Here is a 22,474-nt window from a genome sequence, read left to right as displayed (position 1 = left end):
TCCGGCGCTGGCCCGGCCGAGCCCGGAAAAAGAGGCCAAGGCCCTTTTAGGGATTGGGAGAAGTTTCCCGAGTCCTCGCCGGGGCGAGTTTTTAGTTTCCTGCCGCCCCGCCCCCTCCGGGAGCCTCGCGCCAATCCGCGCGCAGCTGCGGGGACGCGGCGCCAATCGCGGCCAGGAGCGCCGGAATCCGGCGGCTCTAAGACCCAGCCCGGCGGCCCCGAACCCACCCGTCGGCGGCCCGCGGTCCTAACTAGAAAAGGTCGGGGGCGTGGGGGGGCAGCCCTGGAAATTTTATTTTAGCGTCCCGGTTTGGAGACCGGGCCCAGGCGCTCCGGGAGCAGTCAAGACGCGTCTTCGCAGATGCAAAGCCAGGTTGCGGCGTCCGTGGGACGCCGGGGGAGCCACCCCCCCCCCCCGACCGCGCCCAGGACCCCCTGGGCAGGGACACCCGGGCCGCCGGCCTTAGGGGTGATGAGGTGAGTGACGGTTCCGACTTCGGGCCAGGTGCCGCGGCGTCTGAGCGGGCGCGCCGGGCACCCCTAGGTGGACCAGATGCCGCCTAGGCCACGGGGACTCTCCAGGGTCGGCCGAGGAGCCGAGAAGGGGCCGCGAGGGGTGAGGACCCCCGTCCTGAGAATTCGTCTCGGCGCTCCTGTGCATTCGACACGCGGGGTCGGGGGCTCCGGGGACAGCCCCCCGCGCCGCGCCCGTCCTGCCCCGCAGCGACGCCCCCCAGCCCGGCCCGGGAGCCGGGAACAATGCGGCGGCGCCCACCCGAGCGCACCCCGCGCCCGTGCCAGCCTCCCCCCCGGCGTCCAGGCTCCGAGAGTTCGTTTGCGCACTGCCAGTTGGTCCACGCGGAGAATGGAGCCCCCGTCCACAGCCCCTCGCTGCCCCTGGAGCGGGGCTCCCCGTTAAAGGCGCTCCGAAGCATTGGGGGACCCTGGAAGAGGCTTCAGTCGGGTCTGGGGGCCCGCCCTGCTCTTGCGGGGCGCGCCCGGATTCCCGGGAAGGGGCTTGGCAGAGCTCAGAGGCCCTCAGGTCTGGAGGGCCCGGAGGAGATGGCATCGGGCCGCCCCTTCGTTTTTCTTTTTCCTTTCTGTTTTTTGTGCCACACTGGTGGTGCGCTGGCCGAACTCCTGGCTCAGTGCTCGGGGGTCTCTGCTGGCCGGGCTCCAGGGCCCCTGCGGGTTCCCGGGAGGAGAGCCCGGGTGGGCGGCGTGCAGGGCCAGCGCTGCCCTCCGTCTCTCGGCTCCATCCCCCGTGACTGTTATTTTCCCGGGCGTTCTGCGCGGTATTGTCTCTGGAGACATGAAAACACAACCGTCAGGCACAACCCAGGCTCCGTGTCCTTCGAATTCTGCGTCCCAAACGGGACGCGGCCCCGGCGCCTGCGGGGAGGCGGCGCGGAGCGGGACGCAGCGCCCGGTCCTCCGCGCCCAGGTGGCCAGCGGCCTCCCGCCACCGCCCCCTGCGCGGCTTTAGTATTTTCACATCGATCCTAAAATCGTAACAGCGAGCGCGAGCCCGAGCGCGCCCCGGGCCCCGGCCCCGGCCCGGGAGCGCGGGCTGCGGAGAGGGGCCGCGCGGCGGGGTTCCTGGGGCGTATTTTTCACCTTGCTCTTTCACGAGGTGTTTTTATTAAAAACCAAAGATGAACAGAAGAAGGAAAAGAAAGAAAAGAGCGTCCTGGCCACCCAGCGCAGACCCAAAGCGCCGCAGACCGTGGGATGAGCCCGCGTGGGCCGTGCGCGCGCGGCGAGTCCCCGCGCCCTGCCCGGGAGTCTGGCCGCCGCCCGGGCCAGAGTTTGCCCAGGTTGTTGGAACAGCGTCCGCGCACCTGGCCGCATCGCAGCCTCGCCGCGGGCCGGAGGGCGCGCCTGCCCTTCCGGGCGCGCCGGGCAGCCGGGAGCGGGTCTGGCCCCGCCGGCCCCGGGACGGGAGGGCGAGCGGCGGCGGGGCGGGGGCGGCGGGTCTCCGGCCCAGGTGCGCGTTTGGGCACCTGGAGGCGGCGCGGCAGCCCCTGGGTGCGGGCGCCACCGTGAGGCCGGCCGGGGAACTACCTCCCGCGGAGGCGGGCGGCCCGGCCGTCCCGTGGCAGTGGAGGTGCTGCCACCCCGTGGCGGCGCTCGGCCTTGCAGGGCGCAAGTCCGTTCCGCACGCGCGCCTGCACACCCACGCACGTCCCCGCGCGTTTCGCGACGTGTCGAGAATAAACCTGTGGGCGCACCGAAATGTCTTTGAAACTGAGCAGGGAGCAAGGACTCGTCTCTTGGAAATTCCCTGGGTTCCTTTGAGCAATCGGGGCGCTGGACGTCTGTGCATTTCTGGTTTCCAGGGCGCGTGGATCCACCTGCCCGCCCACGCTCCCTGATTCCCGAGCCTCGCACCCAGAGCAGCAGAGCGGCCCCAGATGAGCAGACGGACAGACTCCACTTGGCCCCTCCACTTGATCTGCACACTCCATACTCCGCTTGGTCTGCTTCTCAGACGTGCTCTTCTGGGCCCCCCAGGGATGTGGGGGTCTAGGGAAGGGAGAAAGAAAACGGCACCCCAGTCCCCACATGCCCCCAGAGCTGAGGCCCCTCGGCTGCCACCGTGGAAGCTGCTCCTTGCACGACCCTCGATGTCTGGCCTGGTCCTCAAAATCATCTTCGTGGCACATGGGTGTCACTGCCACAGAGTTCCTGTCCACCCACTAGGCACAGCACACTCCCGCCCCCGCCCCGGGCAGAAAGAAATGGCCGTACCGGGAGAGTTCAGGGGCAGGGGTGCTCGGATAAGGGGTGGCAGATCGGGCCGGCACTGCCCGCTCGCGGGAGGAAACCGCACAAGGGCACAGAGATGTGTCTCAGGTGGACAAGAGCAGTCACCTCGCGTGGTCAGTTGACAGCTTGCCCTTCCAGACCTCCAGGGTTCAGACATGTGAGGGGCACTGAGAGGGGCAGCACGGGTCAGATGAGGCCTGGCTGGCTCGACTCGGGTGCTCACTCGCCTCCTGCCAGCCTGAGCTTTGCCAGATGCGAGAACGTGGCCTCGTAACTCTGAACAACTCCAGAGGCGCGAGCGAGTGTGTCCGCACCGAGGGAGCTGCACTGTGTGGGGGCCAGGCCTGGCCTTGTGCCGGGATCTGGAAACAGCACCCACTCCGTGGGGGTGCAGCACCCACCAGCACAGAGGGGAAAGGTGTCACCTACGCCTGCCCAACGTCAGCGGGGCCAGCCACGGGAGCCAGCCACGGTCCAGCTATGGGGTCAGCCGTGGGACCAGTCACAGGAACCGGCCTTAGGAGCCATCCACAGCACCCTTTGTGGGAACCGGCCACAAACCAAGCAGGGGAGCCGGCCCAGGGCAGACCCAGCGTGTCCCAGAATGCTGGGGGTGTTTGTGTCATGTGGGCTGGACCATTCGCCACGGGACACGGTCTTGGACACGTTTGTGTGGTCAGGACCCTGAGCAGGGCAGATTCGGATCCCTTGCTGGCAGGAATGCCCCGAAGCCACGCGCACCTGCGCCTTCTCCCTAGCGTGGGGGACCTCCGCTCTGCCACTGAGGCCACAAGCACGCCCACGGCGCCCCCTTGGGACCAGGGGCTGTGGTCTCAGTGACTCTCTCTGCGTGGGTGCTGGGACGTGCACACTGCCGGGCTGCAGGGGCCCTCTGGCGTTCAGAAGGAGCCCACGTTTCCCGGGCAGGGTCTGTGGGGCGTCCTGGTGGCCAAACCCGAGTCTCCTGTCGCAGCTCCCATTCGGCCCAGGCAGCATTTTGGTTTGTTTTTTATTTTTAGCATAAGAGTGCTGCCATTGATTCAGCCACTGGTTAGCTGATTGAATTGGGCATGAACTCCACCTTACTTTTTTTTCATTTTTTATAATGTTATTTATTGAATCACCGTGAGAGCGATTACAAAGCTTTCGGGTCTAAGTCTCGGTCATACAATGAAACACCCGTCCCTTCACCGGTGCCCATTCTCCACACCCAGCAACCCCAGTATACCCCGATCTCACATCCTCCCCCGACCTGTGGGGCAGATGATTTCCACATTACTCTCTCTCTACTTTGGTCACATTCAATACTTCGACACCAGACCCACCATTATTATTTGGGATTTTACCCCAACACTCAGATCTGCCGAAAAGGCAACAGTAGACAATTTGTTTTCTATTGCTGGTTATGTCACATATGATGTGACAATGGCTGCAGTAGTGGCCGCGTGATTTTGAGATTCCAAAATATTCACACTTAAATCTGGAGGGATTTCTGCCAAAACCTGCTGGGTTCCGAGATTTGCTCCTGAGTCTCTTGGATCATGGCCGTTAAGCAGCTTGATCAGGAGCCAGAGAGGCTGTTCGTGGGCGATGACTTGGGATCTCGTTGGGGTGGGGAGGACAGGACCGGCTCCACCCCCATCCGTGAGGCCCCAAACCTGACTGTCCAGTGGCCTCTAGAGGATGGTGACCACCGGGCCGCCAGGGGGAACAGGCCAAGGCACAAAACCTATTCTCACCTGGGGTGGCCCAGCGCCGGTAACCTACTGCAGGGACTGGACGCATTTCTGCCAAAAGCTGCTGGGTTTCGAGATTTGTTTCTGAGTCTCTGGGATCATGGCCGTTAAGCAGTTCGATCAGGAACCAGAGAGGCCAGGCCTCCAATTATATAGCCGAGCCGGAGATGGTTTGTGGGTATGTCTCCCATATACCTAACTATTGGCTGTTTACTTTCTTGGCAAACTTTGCCCCAAGTCTTTGGGGCCTGCCCAAAGGCACAGCAGCAATTTTGGGGTATCTGGAAGTCTGAAGGCGCCATCAGGCTGCTGATGCACTCGCCTCACAGGTACAGACTGACCTTCTGGCAGCACCATACCCCCTCAGGTAGCACTTTAAAGGGAAACTGAGGTCTGGAATCGAAGCCACTAACCCAAGTGACAGGTGGGAGCTGTGCCCTGGGGAAGGGGGTAGGCTCCTGGGAGTGCATGAGTCCCAAAACACCCCACGGTGCAGGGGCCCACGTGGAGCCCTGAGGGCCAACTGTGGGAACCAGCCCCCTCCCTGGGGCCAGTTTGGGGGATGCTGGGCTGAGTCTGTTCAGCTGGGTCTGCAGGGGTGGGGGTATCCACGGACCCAGAATGGAACTGCACTGAGCCCTGGGTCCGGGCGCCGGGAAGCTTCGCCTCATGCTTCCTTGTGCTGGTGGGGAAGAGGCGAAGGCGCCTTTGTGGGGGCTGCTAGGGGCTGTTACTCAGCACCCCTGGGTGGTGCCCGTGATGGTGTTCCCTGGAGGCCCCAAGGGGGTCTGGGCACAGGGACCTCTGCAGACACCCCAGATCCATTGTCTGCAGCCTACCGCCAACCCCAAGGTCACCCCTAACCGCCCTGAGCCTCTTCACTTGGGCTCCAGGGACTTCCCCGGGGACTAACCTGGGCTGGGGGGGGGGGGCTGAGCTGGGCTGGGGGCGGGGCCAGGCTGGGCTGGGGGCGGAGCTGCAGACAGGGCTCCAGGTGGCCCAGACTGAGTCCTTAGTCCAGCCCAGAATTCAAGACAATTGTGCTGGGCCTGGAGCTGGACCTCCCAAGAGCCACCTAAGGGAGCCCACCATCCCAGCACTGGGCGCTGAGGTCTGCAGATGGGGAGGGGGGGACCCTTCTCAGGGAAGGAGCTCGGAGGCTGAGGTGTGAGGCGTCACCCCACCGCGGTGACTCGGTGCGCCAGGCACAGCGCGCTGAGACCCACTGTGGGCATGAGAGCGAGGGAGGGAGCACTCGGGCATGAGAAAGGGAGCGCTCTGGGGCATGGGAGAGAGCACTGTGTAGTGAGTCAGTGGAGAGGATTTGGGTGCAGGCAATCAAGCTGGCAGAGTTTGGGCTGAAGCTCTACAGCGTGGCCCCTTGAGCCTGTCCACACCCTCCCAGGGGGTCTCTGCTGCTGCTGGTTCCAGCCAGAAAACCCACGTGAAGGGCCCTTCTTCCCGGGAGCTGCCCCGAGGGTGCCAGTCCAGTGTCCTGTCCTACTTGACCAGTGTCCGCTCCCAGAAGGAAGCAGCTGTCCTGGGGACCCACGGTGCGCGCATGTGTGTGTGCGTTCGTGTGGTGTGCGGAGGGGACCCATCTGCAGGCGCTGGGCTCTGTTCTCCAGGACAGGAGGTCCGCGTTGCTCGGGGCCGTCACGGCTGTTTCCCACTGGCCAGGGCTCTGGCTCTGGAGGGGCTCCCAGACCAGCCGCTGTGGCTTTTCTGGCTTCGTCCTTTTGGGGGGGCGATGTGGAGCCCTTTGGGGACCCACAAACTTCAAAGCATTGTCTCCTTTTCTGTGATGTCCTTAGAGCTCGGGTGGGAACTGTGTTGAATCTAGACAGTGCGGGACAGCTAGTCCCAGGGCCCAGGCCCCCAAGGTCTTGCCAAAGAGCTGGACTCTACGGCGCGCCCCGCCCCAGGGTCCCGCCCACGTCCTTGGCTCCGCCCACCCACCCCCCTCCCACGCTCCATGCCCCAACCCGTAATAGGCACCTGGCTCCTCGGCCCCGTCCCGCCCACCTCCACGGCCCCGCCCACAGCTCGCCCCTCCCCCGCCGCAGCCGCGCTCCTGGCCACGCCCACGCGCCCGCCCCGCCTCGACCCCAGGCTCCCTGCCACGCTCACACGCCTGCCCCCGCCTTTTCCAGGCTCCCGCCCCCGCCAGGCTCCGGCTCCGCCTTTTCCAGGCTCCCGGCCCCGCCCACGCGCCCGCCCCGCCCTCGCCAGGCTCCGGGCCCGCCCACACCAGGCTCTGGCTCCGCCCCCACTCCCGCCCCGCCCTCGCCAGGCTTCGGCTCCGGCCTCGCCTTTTCCAAGCTCCCGGCCCCGCCCACGCGCCCGCCTCGCCAGGCTCTGGCCCCGCCCACACCAGACTTCGGCCCCGCCTTTTCAGGCTTCGGCCCCCGCCAGGCTCCGGCTCCGCCTCTTCCAGGCTCCCGCCCTCGCCAGGCTCCGGCCCCGCCCACACCTGGCTCTGGCTCCGCCCCCACTCCCGCCCCGCCCTCGCCAGGCTTCGGCTCCGGCCTCGCCTTTTCCAAGCTCCCGGCCCCACCCACGCGCCCGCCTCGCCCTCGCCGGGCTCTGGCCCCGCCCACACCAGGCTCCGGCCCCGCCTTTTCAGGCTTCCGCCCCTCCAGGCTCCGGCCTCGCCTTTTCCCGTCTCCTGGCCCCGCCCACGCGCCCGCCCCGCCCTCGCCAGGCTCCGGTCCCGCCCCCACCAGACTCTGGCTCCGCCCACACGCCCCGACCCCGCCAGCGCGCAGGCGCGGGGGCGCGGCGGTGACGTCATGCGCGCGCCGGGCGGTCCGGTCGCCATGGAGCTGGCGGCGGGTGAGCGGCGCGGGGGGCGGGGGTTCGGGGCCGCCCGGGAGGGGTCCCCGCGGGCGGCCGGGCCTGCGCGCTCGCCGTCGCCGTCTGGGCCGGCTCTTGGGCAGCGCCCTGGACGCGCCCCGAGCCGGTGCCGCGTGGCCCGGGGCTGCGGGCGGCTGGGAGCGACCTGGACCCGCGTCGCGACGGGCGGGAGCAGCGCCTGCAGGTGCCGTCCGGGAGCCCCGGAGCAGAGTCCCGGGAGCCTTCCCGGAGGCGGTGCCGCGGCTGTGCGGGCTGGAAGGCAGGAGCTGCAGGGCGGAGGCCCGCGGAGGGGACCCGGGGCCGGGGAGGCTGGAGATGCGGGGGCGCTGCACGCCCTCTGCAGCGCTCTCCCCCCTCCTGCAGCGGGGCGGGCGTCGCTGGCGTCCAGGGCCCGGTGCGGCAGCCCGGGAGGGTCTTCTGTGGGTCGGGCCCAGAGCCCTTGAGGGCTGAGCTGCGGAACCTGCGCGTCAGCCGTCGCCGCACGGAGGAGCTAGAGACGCGCGCGTGCCGGAGGACGAGGCGCACAGAGCGGCGCACGCTGTCGGGACACAGGCACAGGGGCTGAACTTGCATTGGGGCCTCACTTCCTAGGGGAATGAATCGGTCTCGCCGTCCCATGGGCTGGCCAGCTGCCCCCCCCCCCACGCCCTGCCCCCGGCGAGGCTCTGCCTTCACTGGGAGATGCAGGACGCGCGAGTCGCCGCGCAGAGCAGCATGGGAAGGAAACGGCCTGGACACAGCTGGTCCCTAGAAGGAGCGTGGCCCTGCGGCCCGGGCGGCACCTCTTCCTTCCAGATCCCTTTCCACGTTTGCGAATTCCAGTCGCCGGAAGGAGCCTGAGGGTGCAGGTGGGCCTCGGGAGGCCCAAAGCGTGTCCTGAGTGTCATGGGGAGAAGGCGCACCTGGGGCACCCGTGGAGAGTCAACTCCTGAGGCCGCTGCTGGGGCCCCGGGATGGTTCCTCGGAGGGCCTGGGGTGCATGTGAGGGTGCTGTCACCATGCCAGTGTGGGCCGAGGACACGGGTGCAGGAGCCCTGTGGGGGCACCTGAGCGGGTGTGGGCCAGCAGGGCGGTGCAGTGAATCTGGACACAGTTTCCACGTGTTCACTGGAAGTTGCTTTTCATGTTTCTCCACTGAGAGGCACAGGCTGTTGTGACACCAGGTGAGGGCGAGGGCTGACGGGAGTGTCACCGGGCGAGGGCTCAGGCTGATGGGCACGTGTCTGGGCTCTGCTGACGGGCTGATGAGTGTGGAGACGCTGGTCCCCACGCAGGTGACTGGTCGCAGTCTCCCTGGGCTGTCGCGCTCTCCCCGCTGTGCTCCCTGCTCTACATCCCGCCCGGCCGCCCTCACTGGGCTCGGGGTGGTTGCATGTACTGGACTGAGTGGGCTCCAGGAGCAATCTGGGGGTGTCTCCCGCCAGACCTGGCAGCCCCCTGACCCTGTCTCACTGTTCCCTGGTCCCACGGTGGGTGGGGCTCAGAGACACTCTGGGGGTGGATGTGACAGTGGGCTGGGACTCGGACAGCTGCTCTGAGGGGCCGCCCAGCCCTGTGGGTCCCGCTGGCCCTCGCCCCACGGCTCACCACCTGCCCCGTCCCCCAGGGGTCTCCAAGCAGGCCATTCGCCAGCAGGTCTGGGACTTCATGGAAGCGCATGATCTGGCCGACTTTCCCCGCCCTGTGCATGGCCGGATCCCCAACTTTAAGGTACCGTGTGCCCCCAAGGGCCCAGGCTGTCTTCCAAGGGGCCGCACCCTGGGGTGCATCTGCCTGCTGGACATAGCAGCAGGGAAGCCGGAGCCCCTGCAGGGTCAGATCCCCACCATGGGCTCCTGGGTGGTCACTTGTGACTCCCTGCAGAGGCCTTAAGAGCCGGTGAGAAGGCCCGCCCGCTCCTCTCTGGAAAGAAAGATGGTGGCCGCTCGGGAGCCTTGTGGACAGCAGGTTTGAGCCGGGCTCGGCGGGAGCGGCAGGGACCTCATGGGAAGGGGGCTTTGTGGGCCGTCCCCCACGCCCCACCGAGGTCGCCAGCTGCCCCACACGAGCGGCTCTCCGGCACGGCCACGACTCCAGGGCACAGAAACCAATCTCTTAACTATCTAACTTTTAATAGAAATTCTTCCAGGGTCAATAAGTAAAATAGCAGAAATTCAAAACCGCGCGGCCGCTATCGCGGCTGCGCGACATCTTTTTATTCTTAAACCAAGTTGTAGAAAGCAAATCATTTCACAACGCTGTTTCAGCATGTCTGATTGGGGGGGGTGGGTCGTAAACTCTAAACAATAATTGTGCATCTTCTATCGAAACAATGTATCTAGTCAAAGTAGATAGAGTATTAACTAGAACTCATCTGCCTCACAGGAATTGGGAGGGGTGGGAGGTGGGGTTCTATTGGGGTTCGCGGTTAAAAATAAGTATTGGTAAAGGGAAATGTGTTTGATATTTACATGACTGAGACCTAAACCCGAAAGCTCTGTAACTTTTCCCACAGTGATTCAATAAATAAATAAATTATAAAAAAAAAAAAAAAAGAGCCGGTGAGAAGGGGCCAGGTCCCGGCCAGAGCTGGGCGGAGTCAGTGGGCTGTGTTCTCTGACCCCCTGACGCTGCCCGTGTGTGTGTGTGTTCCCTGCTTCCTGCGGTGTGTGTGTGTGGACCCTGCTCCCTGAAGTGTTTGTGGGGTCTGCTCCCTACAGTGTGTGTGTGTGTGTGTGGACCCTGCTCCCTGCAATGTGTGTGTGTGCACACACACACGCGTGCGCGCATGCGCATGTGCATAGGCCCTGCTCCCTGCAGTGTGTGTGTCTCTGTGTGTGCGTGCGTGCATGCGTGCCCTGCTCCCTGCAGTGTGTGTGTGTGTGCATGTGTGGGCCCTGCTCCCTGCAGTGTGTGTGTCTGTGTGCGTGCGTGCATGCGTGCCCTGCTCCCTGCAGTGTGTGTGTGTGTATGTGGGCCCTGCTCCCTGCAGTGTATGTGTGTGTGTGTGTGTGTGTGTGTGTGTGCCCTGCTTCCTGGGTTGCTCCTGTGTCCCCTCCCGCGCTGTCCCCCGGCCCCCTCTCCCGCTCACGGCTGCTGGGCCCACACAGGGCGCTCCCGGGGCGGCCGAGCATCTCCTGCGCTGTGACGCCTTCCGGTCGGCCAGAACGGTCAAAGTGAACCCCGACGCGCCCCAGAGAGCCGCACGCTTCCTCGTCCTCGAGGTAAGTGGCGCCTGTCTCCGCTGACAGGGCTCGCACCAGGCTGCCCAGCACCTCAGAGGCCTGGACATCTTTGCCAGCGCGCAGGAAGTCAAAGTGGACCCTGACAAACCACTGGAAGGTGCCCGGCTGCTGGCGCTGCAGGTAACCGCCTCTGGGCTGGGCAGCCGCCTCATTTGTGGGGTGACTGGACCAGCGGTGCCACAGGCCAGACTCCGCCTGACCGCCCCCAGCGGCCCCCTCCAGCCGGGCTTCAGATTTCGTAAGCCCCTCCCCGCACTGGGTGTGCGAAGTCAGGGCTTGCTGCCCCAGCGGGACCGCCGCCCGAGTTGAGTGTTGTGAGTCAGATCCGAGGAACGTCCAGCGCAGCCGCGCGGGGCTGGAGCGACGGGACAGCTGGGAGGGCGCTGGCCCCTCGCATGTGGCCAGCTGGGGCTTGATCCCCGCGCCCGACAGTCCGCCGCGCCCACTGGGAGTAACCCCTGAGCACCGCTGAGGGGCCTCTAAGCAAAGCGGCAACGACGACAAAGGGCAGCTCAGCGACCGGCCCGGGCGGGTGGGTTCGCGCAGTGCCTGGCCACGGGGGTTCTCTGTGCCCCCTCCCCACCTCCACGGCGCTCTGGTTGTGGGAACCAGGTGCGTGGGCACTGGTTGCCCTACCTGGGCCAGCACCGAGGCAGGTCTCGGAGGGTCCTGTCCACGGCTGCGGGGTGGGGGGTCTGCACAGCCACCTGGCCCATGCGCCCAGGACAGCAGTTGCAGTGAAGGGGGTGGGGTTTGTCTGGGGGCGGGGCTAAGTGGGGCGTGGCCGTGAGTCTGGGCGGGGCCTCGGGGTGAGGGCGTGGCCAGGGTCCTGGGCGGGGCCTCGGTGTGGGCGGAGTCTCGGTGGGGCGGGGCCTCATTCCTGGCCTGGGTGGACCCCAGGGGCTGGGCCTCTGCCGGCGGAGGAACCCACAGCTCCACTGTGACCGGCTGTTGTTATTCTTTTTTTCCCCCGAAGAGCAAGAAGATGCTGCTGGTCCCCACGCCCCGCCTGAGGACAGGGCTGTTCAACAGGATCACGCCTCCCCCGGGGGCCACCAAGGCCGTGCTGAGGACATGCGCCACCTCCGAGGTAGGCCGGACAGGCGTTGCAGAAAGTTTCCAGAAAGTTCTGTCAGCACACGTGTGTGTGTGTGTGTGTGTGTGTGTGTGTGTGTGTGTGTGTGTCCAACGCGCGTGGGTGGCAGCGGGTCACAGCACCCCAGTTCCCCAGGTGGGGCCTCAGGGTGCTGGCGAGGGTGAGCAGCTGACCCCAGAGCACCGAGCCCCGGAGCAGGTCCAGGGCGGAGCTGACGGTGCCCAGGACCCCCTGGCCGGGCTGGGCCATGTGAGCCCCTCAGGGCCCGGGAACCAGCATCTCCTGATGCTGCAGGCGCTGGGACGGCCTCGGAGCAGACCCCGCCTGTCCCCAGGCCGCTGGCACAGACGAGGAGATGCGGCTCTGAGTCTGCAGCGGGCAGTGCCACCCCAGGGGTACGGGCCAGGGGTGGTACCCGCAGGTGGTGGGCTTTTGCTTCCCTAAACAGGCAGGGGCGGGGGCGGCAGTGATGCTGTTTCTGGGAAAGGGGCTGTGAGGTCAGTTGGGAGTCCGGCCCGCCGTGGGCACCGGGGGTGGAGAACACGCGTGTTGGTGACGGGCAACCTGGGCGAGCCCTGGCCACGCCCCTCCCGCCTCAGGCGTGTCTGCCTGCCGCCTCCCCACGTCCCCGTCCCGTCCCCGCCCAGGGCGTGCGGAGCTACAGTACCCCCGTGGGGCTGGATTCCAGGGTCCGGGTGGACCTGCTGATCGTGGGGTCCGTGGCGGTTTCGGAGAAAGGTAAGTTTCCAAGGAGAAGCTTCCAGGTCCCCTGTGACCCTGCGTGTCCCCGGGGCCGTACAGGGCCGATGGCCAGGGACAGCCTCGGGTGAGGCTCTGCACTGGCCTCCCGGGCCATCGTGAGGTGGCACTAGGCATTCCAGGGTGCGTCCCCGAGAGTGGGCACAGCCCTGGCCTTGCTGGGGGCCTCTCCCGCCTGGACCCCAGCTGCAGCCGCGTGCATCTGTCCGTCTCGGCTGCAGGGATGTGGGCGGTGCCTGCCCACAGCTGCCCCGCGTCCCTGCGCCCCCACTTGCTCTTGTAGGTTCGCTTGTGTGGCTCCCCTTGGGCCTGGGCCTAAGGGACTCTTCACCGGCCCCGCCCCATCCATAGGCCCCTCCTCTCCCGCCGCCCCGCCCCACCCGCAGGCCCCGCCTCTCCCGCCGCCACGCCCCATCCATAGGCCACGCCTCTCCCGCCGCCCCGCCCCATCCGCAGGCCCCGCCTCTCCCGCCACCCCGCCCCATCCATAGGCCACGCCTCTCCTGCCGCCCCGCCCCATCCGCAGGCCCCGCCTCTCCCACCACCCCGCCCCATCCATAGGCCCCGCCTCTCCGCCGCCCCGCCCCATCCGCAGGCCCCGCCTCTCCGCCACCCCGCCCCATCCGCAGGCCCCGCCTCTCCCACCACCCCGCCCCATCCATAGGCCACGCCTCTCCCGCCGCCCCACCCCATCCGCAGGCCCCGCCTCTCCCACCACCCCGCCCCATCCATAGGCCACGCCTCTCCCGCCGCCCCACCCCATCCGCAGGCCCCGCCTCTCCCGCCACCCCGCCCCATCCATAGGCCACTCCTCTCCCGCCGCCCCGCCCCATCCGCAGGCCCTGCCTCTCCCGCCACCCCGCCCCATCCATAGGCCACGCCTCTCCCGCCGCCCCGCCCCATCCGCAGGCCCCGCCTCTCCCGCCACCCCGCCCCATCCATAGGCTACGCCTCTCCCGCCGCCCCGCCCCATCCGCAGGCCCCGCCTCTCCCGCCGCCCCACCCCATCCGCAGGCCCCGCCTCTCCCGCCGCCCCGCCCCATCCATAGGCCACGCCTCTCCCGCCGCCCCACCCCATCCGCAGGCCCCGCCTCTCCCGCCACCCCGCCCCATCCATAGGCCACTCCTCTCCCGCCGCCCCGCCCCATCCACAGGCCCTGCCTCTCCCGCCACCCCGCCCCATCCATAGGCCACGCCTCTCCCGCCGCCCCGCCCCATCCGCAGGCCCCGCCTCTCCCGCCACCCCGCCCCATCCATAGGCCACGCCTCTCCCGCCGCCCCGCCCCATCCGCAGGCCCCGCCTCTCCTGCCACCCCACCCCTTCGCAGGCCCCGCCCCTCCTGTCGCCCCACCCCGCAGGCCCCGCCCCTCCCGCTGCCCCGCCCCTCCACAAGCCCCGCCCCTCCCGCCGCCCTGTCCCTCTGCAGGCCCCCCATCCCCTCTTCCAGGTCCCTCCTCCCCCTCCCTCTGTCCCTGCCCCCGTCCCAGCCTCTGCCCTCCACCCCCCTCCCTCTCCTCCCTCTCCCCCACTCCCAGGCTCAGAGCTGTGCCCGGCCCTACCCACCCGCGGGCGCCCGGCCGCAGCTCTCACCGCCCTTGTGTCCAGGCTGGAGGATCGGGAAGGGCGAGGGCTACGCTGACCTCGAGTACGCCATGATGGTGGCCATGGGCGCGGTCAGCCAGGAGACGCCGGTGCTCACCCTCGTGCACGACTGCCAGGTCTGCGGGGGCGTCGCGGGGGGGCCCCAGCCGCGTGCCCGGGTGCGGCCCTCACCGCCCTCGTGCGCGGCAGGTGCTGGACTTCCCGGAGGCGCTGCTGGAGGAGCACGACCTCACCGTGGACTTCATCCTCACGCCCACGCGCCTGCTGGCCACCGGCTGCGCGCGCCCCAAGCCCAGCGGCATCACGTGGGCCAAGGTGGGCCAGCGCCAGGGTGGGCATCCCCTCCGCCCTCGGGGGATGGGCGGGGCAGGAACCCGGGCAGGCCGGGATGCGGCCCCTGACACGGGGGCTGTCCCTGCAGATCCACGCGGACATGCTGGCCAGGATCCCGGTGCTGCGGACCCTGCGCGACCGGGAGCGCCGGGCCGGGAAGGACGTGACCCTCAGGGCCGAGCCCCCGCAGCCAGCAGGAGCAGGACGGGGCCGCGCCCACCGCCCGCGTGAGGGGCCTGAGCGTGCCCTCGGGGCGCCCACGACTGCGCCGGGCGCCAGCGTGCCCAGGATGAGCCTGACCAGGCGGGCAGCTCCTCCAGGGGGTCCAGCAAGGATGTGGGACGAGCGTGCCTGAGCGCCCCCGGCTGGTGTCGGCCTCTGGTTTGGGGGGTCTGAGGGGCCGTGGCAGGAGGCGGGTCACCGGTTCGGGTGTCTTGTTTGGTCCCGCGGGACAGCACAGATCAGAGCTCGACCCCCCTGTGGCTGCAATGAATGGACAGGCCCAGCCCGCGGCCACGGCAGGTGGGGGCACTCAGGCCTGGAAGGCTGCCCACACCCGGGCCACACTTGTGCCATCCCGGCCCTTGTGTGCTGTGGTTTCGTCCACTCGGCCCCTGGACAAGCTGGACCCTGGCGGACTGCCTGTGACGGACGGAGTGCCCCTGCGGCGGGGCCCAGCCAAAGTCGAGTAAAGGCGTGACCTGGTCCTGCCTGTGTGTGGGTGCATGTGTGCGTGGGTGCTGGAGGGCTCTTCCCGCAGTGCTCAGCTGGGGCTCTTCCCGCAGTGCTCAGTCTGGTCCCACAGCCTCATCGCTCTTTTTGGTCCTGCCCTGCTCCGAGAAAACAAATGCAGCCGCCGGGGAGCGAGAGGCTTGTGAAAGAGAAACGTGTGATGTCCGTGCGGGGTGGGGTGGGTGGGGTGGATGGAGGAGGAGTTCCCGGAGACCCTCAGCTGAGCCTGGCCCAGCAGCCGGGCCTGGAGAAGCCCAGGCCAGCTCCGGACACAGTGCTCCCCGCGGGGCCCCAGAGGTCGCCTGAAGGCTCACAGGGACGAGAGGTGGCCAGGCACCTTGGTCAGGTGGGCAGGAGAGACGGGAGGGACGCGCTCTGCCCGCACCCCGGGCACCCTGGCCCTGAGCAGCCTCGGGGCTGCCCGGCGCTGGGCACTCACCTGTGACATGTTTGCCAGCTGTAAGGCCAGTGCCGGCCCTTTCCCCAGCCTGGGCCGCTGAGGGCCAGCTGACCCGCGCCCGGCCCTGACTGCATGCGGCCAGCAGGTGGCGCTGCCGCCTCACAGAACCAGACTGAGGACAGCGGTGGGCGGGCAGGCCGGGCCTCAGCTCCCCACTCCGGGACCCTGACGGCAGCCCCTGGCCCCCTGGCCAGGTCCCAGGGCCTCCTCTCTGCCTTGTGGGAAAGGCCGGCCAGGCTGGGCCCACCCGCACCCGGGGCTTCCCCTGCCAGTGCAGGGTGCCTGCGGACTGTGCACCCCAGCTCTGCCGGTGCCCAGCCTGGGACTGTCCCTGGGGCAGGTGCCGCAGGCTGGCCCAGTTCTCGCCCCCAGTGGCTCCCGCAGACGTACCCGCCACCGAGGTGCCCGTCACTTGGTCCTGGACACTTGGACACCATGTGCTTCACGGCCAGGGACCTCCCGAGACTGCAGGCCCAGCCCAGGGCGCCCCACGGCTTCCTGCCCCCTCTGGCCCTCTGTGCCCGCCCGGCTGCGTGAAGGGGGTGCCAGGAAGTGGAGCGAGCGTGTGGGGGGTGTGCGGCCGCGGCCGTTGCCTGCAGGGGGAGGCCCTGCCACCCTACAGCTGGCGCTGCTGGGGCTGACTCCTGGCTCTGCACCTAGGGTCACTCCTGGACGCTCGGGGCGCCGTGTCGGTGCCAGGGATGGCGCCGGGTGTCGCGGATGCTGGCGCTTGGGGTGACCACGTGGTGCTGAGGGCCCGAGCGGCGTCATCCCTGTCTCCGCTGCCTTCAGCTGCTGTCCGCTGAATTCAGTCCCAGCTTGGAGTTCAACCCCTGCCCATCCGGTGGCCGCAGGCCTCGGTACTCTGCAGTGCTGCTTTCGGCCACAAGGGGGCGGCAAAGGCCGCAGGTGCGCCGAGCCCAAAGGCCCGCAGCACCAGGTGGGAACTGGGGGCTCGCGGATGCGCCCCCACTCACAGCCGGGGCACCACCGGTGTTGGTGACGAGGAAGGGGGTCCTGAGACTTCCTTGGGGAGCTCCCGGCCTGAGTCCAGGCCCAGCCACGCTGAGTGGAGCGTCTGCCCTGGGGGAGGACCGGGGCCCTGGAGCAGGGAGCCCGGCGCCGCCCTCTCCAGGGGCCAGGCAGGGCAGGGCAGGCGTGCAGGGCACTGGGCTGGGCGGCACTTCGTCGTCGGTCACAGGGGAGGGAGCCCAGCGGCCTGGATCCGGGTGGGTGCTCCGCCTGGGGGCGGGCAGGGAGCCAGGCCTTGGCGGGGCCACCTCGGTCCCAGCACTCCTGTTCCCAAGGAAAAGAAAACAGCGGGGCATTGGCGTCTCCCCGGCACGCACCCGGGCGCCTTCCAGCCGGCCTGTGTCCTGAGAGCGAGACTGACCACGAGGTCCCAGTGGCCGGCCCAGCCGGGCTCCAAGGCTGCGGGTCCGCACGGCCACCGCAGACAGATCCAAGAGGCCGTACCACCCCCAGAGGGGGCTTCACTCGGGAACGTTCGGGCACCCCAGGGCCCATCCCCAGCATTTCCCTAGACACCTGGCTAACTCCATCCCCGTGCTCGAATCGTGCTGGAGATGACAGGCTCCACCCTGAGTCCAGGCTGCAGTGACCAGGGAGCCCTCAGGGCAGTGGCGTGAGATGGGCCGTGGGCACTGAGGCAGTATTCCCTGCGGATGCGCCAGTCCAGTGCGAGCGCCTGGACACTGCCCAGGCAGCCGGGGCAGGCGGGGACAGGGACCCGCCACGCTGCAGCCCTGCCCTGGGGTGGGCACGCTGGGAGACCCCTCTGGGACGGGTCAGGAAGCGGGTCACCGCCAGCCCAACTCAGCCCAGTGGCGCCAGCGCCACACGCAGCCCAGCCGGGGTGCATGGGGGGCCGTGCTGCGCCAGGGGCCCCCGCAGCGGGCGGAGCCGCGGGCTGGCTTGGGTTTCTCCTAATCAGCCCCACGCCGGCCCGCCGGCCGGAGCCGCAGTCCTAATTGGGGCAGTTTTGGCCGCGGAGGGAGGAGGGCCCGTGCCGAGGCCCCTGGCGGCCGCCGAGAACCTGCGCCCAGTGAGGGACGGGGGGACAGTGGGTCGCACCCGGCGCCGCGGCAGTCCGAGACCCCAGGGACAGAGACGCCGGCCTTTTCCGGCCCCTTTATCTCGGTTTTATAGACAGCTGTTAGCTGGGACATTAATTGCCCGGGCGAGTTTATTGATAATTGGGATGTAACAGAGCGCCAGAGAAATTACCCTCCCGTCCGAAATGTCAACTTTGAGAAGAAGCAGTTTCGGAGACTCGGGCCCCTACAACGTGGAGAAACCGTGGGGGGTCTCCGGGCGGGGACCCCAGGCGACCTCCCCACTGTGCTGGTCTGGGACGAGAGGGGAGGCCGCCCTCTCTGCGGTCCAGCTGGGGCTCTGGGGGCCGACACCCCACCGAGGCCGAGGCCATGGGGCTGTGGGAAGCGGGTGCCAGGCGGGCGCAGCCGCCGAGCGAGCGCGGGTTCCTCAGGGCGCTGGCGACTGAATGACGAATGGCGGGGAGTGGAGCGGGGACTGCGAGGAGCCTCTCTGGTCTTCCTGGGTGGGGGAGCACGACACCCAGTCTCTCTCTAACATCGAATGAGGGAGGACCCAGGGTCGCACAGACTCTCCCGGAAAACCAGCCAGGAGGAGCCCCGCAGACTTCATTTCAATATGAAACGAAGGGCGAAAAGGCCGGCAGCGAAAGAAAAGGTGCAAAAAGGAAAGGAAAAGGGGTCTGCGGAATTTCCCGCATCTTCCATGACAAACAAGATCTAGAAATCCGTGAGGGGCGGAAGGCGGGCAGCACCGATTCCAGTATGAGACTCGTGCGCTTTATTTCTCATGAATACAAGGGTGAGGCCACGTACAAATGTTACACATTTTTTATTTTTGTTCTTTTTTATAGGAAAAATACACAAAAGGCAAAACATCCTCAAGTTGTCCATTCATACAGTGCTGAAGGAAATTCGAAATCTGTGTCGCAAGCGCTGCGTCCCAGCAGCCCAAAGACTAAAAAAGGGGGGTGGTCCTTCATTTATATATATATTTATATAAAACATATGGGGATTTGTTTTTACAGAGATTGGACTTCGTTGAAATTTACAATGGAGAGCTAAAAAAAATCTACGCGGCAAATATTGCCAACAAAGTTATACCTTTAATACTGATAACCGGAGACCGTGTGTGTGGACTATGAGGGACAGAGCAGAATAAATAACCGCATGAACCTCGCTCGAGCTTCAAAAGTGCCTTCAGCTTTCTGATCGTCGCCATCCTGAGCTCGGGCCACCCGCGGGTGCTGTGCTCGCCTCCTCGACCAGAAAGTTTACAGTAGAGATCCGGAGACAGCTGGGGCCCGGGAGAGAATCCCCACCGCGACGGCCCCAATCAAATTCAAAACGAAACAAACGGGGGACGGGGACGGGACTGGACGGAGAGGCTGGAGGTGGAGGCCCGAGGCTGAGCACGGAGAGGGCCCACCTGCTGGGGGAGGAAGCCCCCACACCTGCCAAGTGACCCCAGGGACACTTGCTTATGCCGAGACATTCTTTCCGAAAAGAGTTAAAAATGAAAAGATAAATACTCCGCCAGAAAATGGAGGAAGGACTGGACGGACACTGAGGGTGGCGCGTGCGTGCTTTGCTTCGGGGGCTTCTCCCGGCGGCGCCCGACCGGCCGTGCGGGAAGGACAGTGACAGCGTCCCGTCCCCGCACACCTCCTGTCCTGGGGCAGCACCTTCACAGCTGGACTCCGGGGGCCAGAAGCTGTCCTGAGCCCCCCACCCGCCGGCCTGTCCTTCAGTAACTGCCCGGTGCGGGAGGTGGGAGCTGGGGGCCACCACGCGGGGAAGCCGGCACGATTGTCCCGTCCCCTGGACGTCGGTGACATTATACCTCAAGATAAAGGCGTGTCTGCGCGGGCTGGGGCGCCTGGCCGCGGCCTCACATCACGCAGGGCTTGATGTCCTGGTAGGTGACCTGCTGGTGGTAGTAGGAGCCGCCGCCGGCAGAGTGCATGGACGAGGACGCCATGGTGTTGAAGGAGAACACGAACTCCTTGCGGTCACACATGCTGGGCGACTGGGCGTGGTAGCGCGGGAGGCCTGCAAGCAGAGGGCAGCGGCGGCCAGTGAGCCGCGAGGGCCAGCGGACCCGGCTCGGGCGCAGGCCTCCGCTCCTGCGGCCCCCGCGCGGGTGGACGGCACCCCCCCTCCTCGGGCCAGCTCTGGGGGCCCGTCTGGGCCTGAGCCCCAGGTCCAGGCTTCTGGAGGCGGAGGGGAAGGGGTGGAGGGCCGGCAAGGCCCAGAGGCCCAGGGCCTGTGCCCCATGCGGGGAAGACCACCCTCCTCCCCAAGTAGACTCGAGGGGGAGCAGGCACCCCGCCGGGCAGCTGTGGAGAGCATGGCCTCCCCTGGCTGGCTGCCGGCGCTGACCCCTGGCAGACTCTGTCCCAGCGGCCTTCAGAAGCGGTGAGCTCGGAGCCGGGAGGACGGGCCCTGTCCTCTCAGGCCACAGGGGAGCTGGGGGTGGCGGGAAGGCAGGCCGCTGGGGCCCCCAAATCAGGATTCTGAGAAACAAAGAGGGGGCCGAGCCCGGCCCATCACTCCTGCTGGTCTGGGCTGTGGACCCACACACAGAGAGGGGGCCGGCTGCCCGCCGATCGCGGGTCAGGCCTGGTTCCGGGTTCCCGCAAAGGCCAGAGCCTGCGGCCGGGAGGGGAAGCCCGCCGCGGGCCCTGTCCCGCTGCTCGGCTGAAGCCTGGGGGGTCTCCCGGGACCCACGAGGGCTTCGTGTGTTGGGGTCTGCGCGGGGAGGACCGGCCCGCGAGGCAGAGGCTGGACGCCGAGGGGACGCAGGCGCCCGCCCGCCCGCCCGCCCGTCCGCAGGCCCGCGCACTCACCCTGCAGGTCGGCCGGGCTGCCGTGCGCGTTCTGGTGCAGGTACGGCTGATCCAGGGAGTGCGCCGAGAGGCCGCCGGACAGCGGGTTGGCCGCGGCGCCGCAGGGGGACAGGGGCTGCTGCTTGATGTAGGACGCGCCGCTGTTGAGCGAGGCCGAGGCGGCCGGGGGCCAGGCGGCCGCCGGCCCCGAGTACACGGCGTGCGGCTCCATGACGGCCGAGCCGGCCGCGGGCAGCAGCGGGGACGCGGGCACCGAGCCGTCGTGGTGCGCGTACTCGGCCGCGGGCGCCGCGCCGCCGCAGCCGCCCATGTACGAGTGGCCGCCGTTGGCGGGCAGGTGGGGCACCGAGTGGCCGGGCAGGGCCATGCCGTCCACGTTGGCCGGCAAGTGGCCGTTCATCATGCCCAGGCCGCCGTCCAGCGCCAGGCCGCCGGGCGGGCAGGAGAGGCCGCCGGCCGAGCCCTGGAAGCCGTAGGTGTCCGGGAGGTGGTTGAAGCCCAGCCCGTTCATCACGCTGTACATGGGCTTGAGCGCCTGGCACTTCCTTCGGAAGCCGCGCGGCCGGCGGCGGAACGAGCCCTCCTCGAACATGAACTCGCTGGCCGGGTCGATGGTCCAGTAGTGGCCCTTGCCGGGCCGGCCCAGCCCCTTGGGCAGCTTGATGAAGCACTCGTTGAGCGACAGGTTGTGGCGCACCGAGTTCTTCCAGCCCTGGTAGGCGCCGCGGAAGAAGGGGAAGCGGCTCTGCAGGAACTGGTAGATCTCGCTGAGCGTCAGGCGCTTGCTGGGCGAGCTCTGGATGGCCATCACGATGAGCGCGATGTACGAGTAGGGCGGCTTCTCGGGCCGCCGGATGCCCGCGCTGCTCTTCTTGGCCTTGGCCGGGCCGCCGGCCGCGGGGTCCATGGCCGCGCCGCCGCCCCCGCCGCCGCCCACTCCGCCGCCGAGCGGCTGCTGCTGCTTCTCGGGCGCCGAGGACATGGGGTGCCTGCCGCCGCCGCCGCTGCCGCCGCTGCTCTGCGCCGCCGGGCGGCCGGGAGGAGGAGGAGGAGGAGGAAGGGGAGGGGGGGGGGCGGGGGCGGGGGAGGGGGCTGCGCGCGCGGGCCCGGCTGCACCTCCGCCGTCATCGCGGCCGCCGCTCCCGCCCGCCGCCTCCCCGGGAGCCGCCGCGGCCCCTGGCGCCCACTCCCTCCCGCTCCCTCCGCCCCGCGCTCCTCCCTCGCGCGCCCTCCCACTGGGAGCGCGACCGGCGGGGCCGCCGAGCCCCCCGCGCCGGGCGCACTCGCACGCGCGCACGGGGGCGGGGAGCCCCCACCCCGCCCGGGGCCGCGGCCGCGCGCCCCCGCGGGGCCCGGGCCCCGCCACCCGCGGCGCTCGGCCGGGCGCGCCCGCGCTCACCGCATCCCGGACCCCGCCGCGCTCCCTCCCCGCCCGCTGCCCCGCGTCGGGGGCGCCCGCGGGGCCCCGCCCCGCCTCCCCGGACCGGCCGGCCCGCAAGTGCCGATTCGCCCCCGCCCGCGCCCGCCCTGCCCCCCGAGCGCGGCGGGAAACGCACCCGAGTCCGGCCTCCGCGACGCGCGCTGCCCGCGGGCTGCTCGGCACCGGGGCGGCGGCTCTGGCCGCTGGGACGGAGCCACCCGGGCACCGCCGGCCCCGGCTCGGGCCCCCGCGAAGACCCGCCTCCCGGCCCTCCCCGCGCGGGCGAAAACGAAAGCGCACCCGGGCGCCCGGCGGCCGCTTTGTCCCGCCGGGCCGCGGGCGACCGCGACGCCGTGGCCTCGCGGGGGCCCGCGCGGGCAACCCCCCGGCCCGCTCACGCACGCGTGCACACACACACGCGCGCACACGCGCGCACGCGCCGGTGCGCGCGCGGACTCACGTGCCAACACACCTAAGCACGCGTCCCCCTCCCACTGGCGCCCCGCGCGCGTGCCAAGCCGCGCCCGGCTCCGAGGGCTCCGCGGCTCCCGGCCCACGGCCGC

General features: G+C 68.5%; 2 protein-coding genes across 2 annotated transcripts; one reads left to right on the top strand and one right to left on the bottom strand.

The window, feature by feature from the left end:
- Positions 1–7,304: 7,304 nt before the first annotated feature.
- MTHFSD (methenyltetrahydrofolate synthetase domain containing) lies at positions 7,305–14,730 on the top strand. Its single transcript, XM_056136150.1, has 8 exons — positions 7,305–7,339; positions 8,967–9,070; positions 10,450–10,563; positions 11,561–11,674; positions 12,328–12,418; positions 14,046–14,158; positions 14,232–14,357; positions 14,464–14,730. Exons 1-8 carry the CDS (start codon positions 7,324–7,326, stop codon positions 14,728–14,730), a joined length of 945 nt encoding a protein of 314 aa, XP_055992125.1. The 5' UTR covers positions 7,305–7,323.
- A 4,803-nt stretch (positions 14,731–19,533) lies between these two features.
- On the bottom strand, positions 19,534–21,473 carry FOXF1 (forkhead box F1). The gene is made up of 2 exons (XM_056136996.1): positions 20,492–21,473; positions 19,534–19,694 (listed from the first exon to the last, which is right to left on the bottom strand). Exons 1-2 carry the CDS (start codon positions 21,471–21,473, stop codon positions 19,534–19,536), a joined length of 1,143 nt encoding a protein of 380 aa, XP_055992971.1.
- Between the last annotated feature and the right edge of the window lie 1,001 nt (positions 21,474–22,474).

This window comes from Sorex fumeus, unplaced genomic scaffold (assembly GCF_029834395.1).
Source record: "Sorex fumeus unplaced genomic scaffold, SorFum_2.1 ptg000122l, whole genome shotgun sequence".
NCBI lineage: Eukaryota > Metazoa > Chordata > Mammalia > Eulipotyphla > Soricidae > Sorex > Sorex fumeus.
The sequence above is the reverse complement of the archived record's forward strand: the minus strand, read 5'-3'. Positions and strand labels throughout refer to the sequence as shown.